Here is a 6,961-nt window from a genome sequence, read left to right on the forward strand (position 1 = left end):
TCAAGGGCAGTGGATTAGTGGATTTGCTGAAGATGAAAATCAATTGTTGAAGTTCATTAATGAGGGCTTGAAACAATTATTTAGTTTGATAGTTTTATATTGTAAGTGTTACCAACAAAATATTTAGGCTTATTAGACTTTAAAGACATTTATGTTTCAAATATTCACAATATTGTTAGAAAACCATCTTAAGGAATAACCACATGGTTCTTACCGGTTTGTGTCGGTTCTTATTGGTTTGTTTTTAGTCATTTTTATATCATGCATATATGGATGGTTGAACGGTTTTCGGTTCAAATAATTGAACTGAATAGTTTGGTATGGTTTTCAAAACCATAGTAATTGATAACAGACTGAATGACATTGTATTTGAGGTCGATATCCAGTCACTGAAAATGCAGGCTAGGGATCAAACAATGTTGTATTTGACACTGGTATTTAGTCACTTAAAAATCAGGTTAGGTACTACATGATATTCTATCTGAAACTAATATTCAATCATTGAAAATACATATTAAAGACTAAATGAGATAGTATCAAAGATTGATATTTAGTCCCTGAGTGATAGCATGGGGTCTAGAAGGAAAGACATTGGGGACTGAACATGATAGTATCAACGACTAATATTTAGTCTTTGAAAGATACTATCATGAACCAATATAACGTAAAATAGATATTTCAGTGAAACATATTGGAGACTGACTGTTATATTATAAATGACTAATATTCAGTCCTTAAAAGATAGCATCAGGGACTGATATGATATCAAATCGGGGATTTGAAGAAAACAAATTAGAGACTGAATGAGATATTATCAAAGACTGATTTCCTGTCCTTGATATTTTGATGTATTTGGGATTGATTTTCAGTCCCATATTCATAAAAAAATCAACTATCTAAGACTAGGTCTCGGGGACTAGCTAGGGACTAGATAAATCAGTCCTTGATTCTCATCAAAGACTGATTATTGACCATCAGAGACTGATTATGTCAGTCTCTGATACCCCCTTTTCTTGTAGTGCCTGTTTATTTGTTTATTTCTGATCTTCATTGCATTGTCGATCAAAAACAGGTAGAGAATGTTATGAGCATCCAAATTTGACTTTACATGCTGTTTCAACTTGGATTTTTGAGACTTCTGAAGATGGTGATTTTATTTAATGATGTGATGCGGTACTGATTTTTGGTCATCATTGCTCAAATTTTTGGCCATTATTGCTTAAATTTTTGGCCTCACTAAATTTATCCCGAATCCAGATTATTTATATAGTGATGAGATATGGTACTAATTTTTGGCCATCTCTGAAAAAATTGTTGGCCTCACGAAATTTATCCAGACTCTACAATCGGATGCTTCATACTTTAAGTATGTTCTCTTGAAGATTTAATGGGTACTTTATAATTTGCTCGGATTTCTTGAAGCCAGAGATATTTCAGCTTTTACCAACACATCTGTTTTATGGATATTATGTATTTTAACCACTACCCACTGTATTTTTATCCCTTACTTTTTCCAAGCATTTAGGGAGAGATTATTAGAGAAAAAATGCTCTACAATGTTGAGTGATTGTTAGCTTATTATTTTCATTTTTATTGTTTAGAAGGTACCCGTTTCTTTATAAGTAGAGGGGGAATGGCCTTTTTTGTGTGTTTAAAAATGTAGTTTTTATCCAGTTAGAGAGAATGGGAGAAAGAGAAAAATCTCCCCATCCTAAGAGTTTTTCATTGTAATGTTTGCTATCTTTTTATTTATAAAAAGACTACTAATCTATTTTGTTCATTATTTTCATAACAGTTAAACTTCATGTTTTTGTTATTTCTGCACCTTAGCTGGTCAAAATGGTCCCAACATGAAGAAGTTCAATAAAAAATGTTAGCATGATTGAGCTAGTAGGACGTTACAATTTGTCGATTTTGATGTTGATACAGACTTGTGGTCATGCCATTTTCAAGAGGGGCGGGGTGACGCTAGTGATTTTTAATGGCTAAGATTGAATGGTTGATATGACATTATCTCTGAATATGTCGAGTTTGCTAGTGATTTTTGCAGTCTTCAGTTTTGATGGAACTCACTTAGTTTTTGGTTATCAATGATTGTTTAGGGCCTTAAAACGTTTTTCTAATGGTTTTCGAAAATTTTCAAATTATATGTTTGATTTAAGTAATTGTTTAAGAATACTATATAGTCATTTGGTGTTTTGGTTTATGGAAGAAGCTTATTTTATTCTTCTATCTATAAATCTTTATGTTGTCTATCTTTTAGCAGAGTTGAATTTTATGTTTGAATATCCAAATTGGAATTCCGTTTTTATTATTTTTCTTCATTTGAGTTGTAATAGCTAGGTATTCAATCAGATTGATTAGATATCGGTATCTGGATCGAGAATTTTGATTCATATGGTGTTTGTTGTGGTTAGACGAAACAATAATAATTTCATTGCGGCCATTGTTAACAAAACAGTCTTTTTAAGAGTGGTAGGGATTACAGACGCAATAAAACCAAACAATAGAGATCGTCCGAGTTAAAAAATGAGATTAGGCAATAACCACATAGATTACCCCAAACCACAGACACCTTTCGTGTAATTTACCCTAATAATAATAAAACAATTATAAATAATTTATCATTTGTATGAGCAAAAGTTTTCAACACTAAAAATTGTGTGAAATATTTTAAAGGACTAATTATGAAAAAAAATTATATATCTTCAAAATTCCGTAAATTCTATATTTCTTCAAAATTCTATTTCACCATCAATATTTAATAAGTTATGAAAAATTAATATTTTTTTGTAAAAAGCTTCATTGCGGCCATTGTTACCTATTAAAGCCGGTTTTAATTATGAAAAAAAAAACATTATATTTTTCTAAAGTTCGGTTTAACCATCAATTTATGAGTATTTTTTTAGCACAAAATGAAAATTAGTGTTTTTTTTAGCACAAATGCAAGTCATAGTGATCGTGATAGAAGTTTTATCAAAAAATAGATGATTTTTTAGCACAAATAATAATTAGGAGGTTAAAATTAAAAAATAATAAGAAAATATAATGATTTTTTAGTTATTAACTTTATTTTAATCTTCTAACCGGGCAAATATCAAAACAGTCTATAAAAAACTTTGAACAGTTTCATATTATAGTGATCGAATCATTGTAAGAAATAATGATTTGTTGGAATATTTAATGAGATATGCGAAGCCAGTCTCCAAAATTTCATTTCGTTTCTTGCTTTCCACACAACTCAAACCTCACGTCATGGATTTGCTAAGAGTACCTTTCTAGAATGTCAACTATCTTTTATTCTAGTTTTTTAATTTTAAATTACGTTCTCTAAATCAATTTAATGAATGAACATAAATATTCTGTATACATATCCGTATGGCTTATTTTATTATTTGAATTTTAATAAAATATATTAAGAACTCAATAACGAGAAACAGCTACCTTATTGCGACATTATTTTCACATGCAAGTTCCAGCTAGTGGAATAGAATTGTAGAAACCACCCATTTTTATTCAAGGGTTATCATTTTCTATGTTTATCAGTATGATATGATATAGAATTTAATAAATTAAATAGTAATAATAATTTTCATGATAAATTACTTATTTTCAGATTCAAATGGCATCTTACAACTCTAGTTGGTGATAAATAGATGATTTGATTCACATATTATAAATTTATGAAGTAATATCAAATATGGTTCTTAACAAAAATGATAACTGGAAGTATCCACCTATTAATAAAACAAGGAAAGTGATCACATTCCCCTCTCTATATATACCCCTTTCCACCAAATTCTCCTCTATCTCGTTCATCAGCTTGTTCTCTTTCGATCACAAAAAAAGCCAAAAGATTCCTGGATATTTCAGCGAGATGCAACAACAGGAAAAAACCGAAGGATCAGGAGTCTCTCCTAGCTTCAGTTGTTACTCTTCTGATAGTTTAACATCCATAGCAGTCGCCAAAGTCATCCGTGAAGAACAGGCAAAAGATCATGAGTTCTCGTTTGTTTTAAGCGATGAGGATGTTTCAACCGAGGAAAACGAATCACGAGGACAGAGAGTTTTTCCTGTTTTCAATCGAGATCTACTGGTGAAAGTTGACGAAGATCGTGAGGCTAAAGCAAAGGAAAATGAGCTTCATGTTTCTTCTTCTATTACTGGTTCGTTACAGAAGCTGTTTATAGAAGAACAAGAAGAATCTTCATGGGAAGACGACGAATCCGAAAGTCAACATTCTAAAACATACTGCGTACTGTGGAGGCCTAAGGCCGACTGTGGATCGCCACCTCGTTTGAATAAATGTAAGAAGAGTAGTTCTACCGGATCAGGATCCAAGAGATGGAGTATCCGGTGTTTGCTCCGGCGGAGCAACAGCGAGGGTAAAGAACCTATGGTGTTGTTGACTCCTAAGAAGGTCGATAGTCCGAAACAGAAACGGAATTCCGGTGAGGTTTCAAAAGTCGCAGGGCGACCGAAGGTGCAAACTCCTGTACGTGAACTGTTTTATGTGAGAAGAAGAGCTGAAAATGAAATGGTTACGAGGAAATCATATCTACCCTACAGGCAAGATTTGGTAGGATTCTTCTCAAATTTCAACGGAATTCGCAAAATGCTTCCATTTTAAATATAATCAAACCCTTTTTTGTTAAAAGTTATTATTTCATTTAATTTTTTTAACACCAATTCACTGTAAATATCTCTCGATTAGATGTTTCTTATAAACGAAAGTCTTCTAGTACGTAAAGTTTACCAATAATCGATGAAGTAGATACTTTGTCATAAACAACTGGTTTAAGAATATGTACTTAAAAACATGAATGAGATATACATAGATGTCAAATTGGATAAACATTTTGAATTTTTGTTTGTCACAATAGTACCGATAGCAGAAGATTTTATGGAGTTTTTTGCAAAACTAAGGCTGTTTTAAAAAAGCCTTGTAAATAGAGGGTTGTTTGAAATTGGTTTGTAAGAAGTTAAGAACAGGGTTGATTGAGAAATTAAGGCCCCTTAACACAAAACTTGATTTTCAAATTTACAAATGTAGCCGTTCAAGTTTCCATATCTAACAATTTATCATCTTATTATTATGTAGTTGAATCACCTCTATACAATTAATTAACTTTCTAATAAGATGTATCATTAAACCGGTAATAATTCTTTGAAGGAAAATGTAATAGAAATAATATGATATAAATTATATTTTATTAACTTTAGTTATGTACTCATATTCTATATAATTAAACAAATATACTTACATCAAATTTCTTATATACAACATAATAAAAGATATTTTAATTTTTGAATTGTGTTTATACAAACATTAGTGCAAAATTAAGCAATTTGAGTAATATCATATCCATGATCTACATATTTAATTATATATTAGACGAATATGTACGTCTTGCGTTTAGCCTGTCAAAAATAATCGATACCCGATTAATTAACCCGACCGGCCTGTTTTCAATTTGTGTAGATTGGGGTCACGTATATCGGGTATCGAGTTTGAAGATTTGGATAATCGTTTAACACCATATTTAATTAGGTCGGATATAAGGTAGACATAAAAAAACCGGATATAACCATATACCCGATTTTAATTTTTTATTTACCATTCTTAACCTATTGAGCCGTATTATAATACTAGGTTACAAATTCATATAATTTCATAAGATCAAACATTTATTCATCATTGAAAAAAATGAGTTACGATTTAACACTTTTGTAAAAAGAAAAAAAGAAACGTATTAAATAAATCAATAAATTATGCCGATCGTCCTTGTGGTTTGTGGTAATCTATGTGTTTGGTCTTCAATTCTTTTTTTTTTCTTTTATCTCGGACGATCCCTATTACATATTTGTATTACGTATTTGGACATTGTTTGATCTAAAAAGACTATTATTCTGTAACTAGTTTTCTTTTTTTTATTTGTTTATTATTTATAAAATTAAAAAATAATAATGCTCTGAAGCACCTACTTTACCTACAACACAACACAATCAAATGACACTCAGTCCTCCTAAACACACACACACACACAAACAAACAAACACACACACACATACACACACACACTCTCTCTCTCTCACTCTCTCTTTCTTTCTCTCTCTCTCTCTAATGTCCATTCGAAGAACCCAAAATATGTTTCCACCAGAGACCGACGTCGGGAACCTATACACCATCAGAGACCTAGATTCGCTAACGACCACTCTGGTGTTGCTTCCTCGAGGCCACCTTTCATCGTAGGTCACCACCACCACCACAACTATAATGTAACGCCCGTAGATCCGGGCTAGTCAATTTAGAGGCAATGAGTGTCGAAAACGAATTTTCGGCAAAAGATTATTTATAATAAATAATCTTAACCAAGTTGTAGAATATTTCTCAAGGTTTCCGTACATATAAAGAACTCCGAAATCCGAGTTATAACGAAAAAGTTATGGCCCGTCGAAGTTTTACGGCAAAACCGGCACGGCACCGGGAAGCGTAAATAGTGAATTTATGATGGAGCAACTTTTAGCCTTAGTGATCTAAACAAAAGTCGTAGAAAACGTTAAACCGAGAGCGTCCATAAAAAGAACGCCCAAATCTGACTTCGTATGAGGAAGTTATGATTTTTCGAAGTTTCGGCTTAGCAGTGTACAACCCGAAACTCGAATTTTAGTTCGAGCGGTTTTTGGCTTACGAGGTCTAAATGAGAGTTGAAGATCTCATTAATAGGAACTAAATGGTAAAAAGACAGACAAAAACGGAGCTCGTATGCGAAAGTTATGGACAAAGCTTACTCTCTACTTTTCAAGCGCGGCGAATTCGATACAGTTTTGTAAATCCGAGATAGAATGAGAATTAGCCAACGAGGTCAAAATGAGAGTTGAAGATCTCATTAATAGGAACTCAACGGTAAAAAGACAGACAAAAACGGAGCTCGTATGCGAAAGTTATGGACGAAGCTTA

General features: G+C 32.2%; 1 protein-coding gene across 1 annotated transcript; it reads left to right on the top strand.

Moving 5' to 3' along the window:
- The first annotated feature begins 3,696 nt into the window (after positions 1-3,696).
- Positions 3,697-4,657, top strand: LOC145162932 (uncharacterized). Its single transcript, XM_079081904.1, has one exon. It carries the CDS (start codon positions 3,701-3,703, stop codon positions 4,628-4,630), a length of 930 nt encoding a protein of 309 aa, XP_078938030.1. The 5' UTR covers positions 3,697-3,700; the 3' UTR covers positions 4,631-4,657.
- Positions 4,658-6,961: the final 2,304 nt, after the last annotated feature.

Source organism: Lactuca virosa, chromosome 3 (genome assembly GCF_052849685.1).
Source record: "Lactuca virosa cultivar CGN04683 chromosome 3, Lactuca_virosa_CGN04683_v6, whole genome shotgun sequence".
Lineage (NCBI taxonomy): Eukaryota > Viridiplantae > Streptophyta > Magnoliopsida > Asterales > Asteraceae > Lactuca > Lactuca virosa.

Coding starts and splice junctions, on each gene's coding strand:
- LOC145162932 (XM_079081904.1), top strand. CDS start 3,701: ATGGTTCTTAACAAAAATGATAACTGGAAGTATCCACCTATTAATAAA.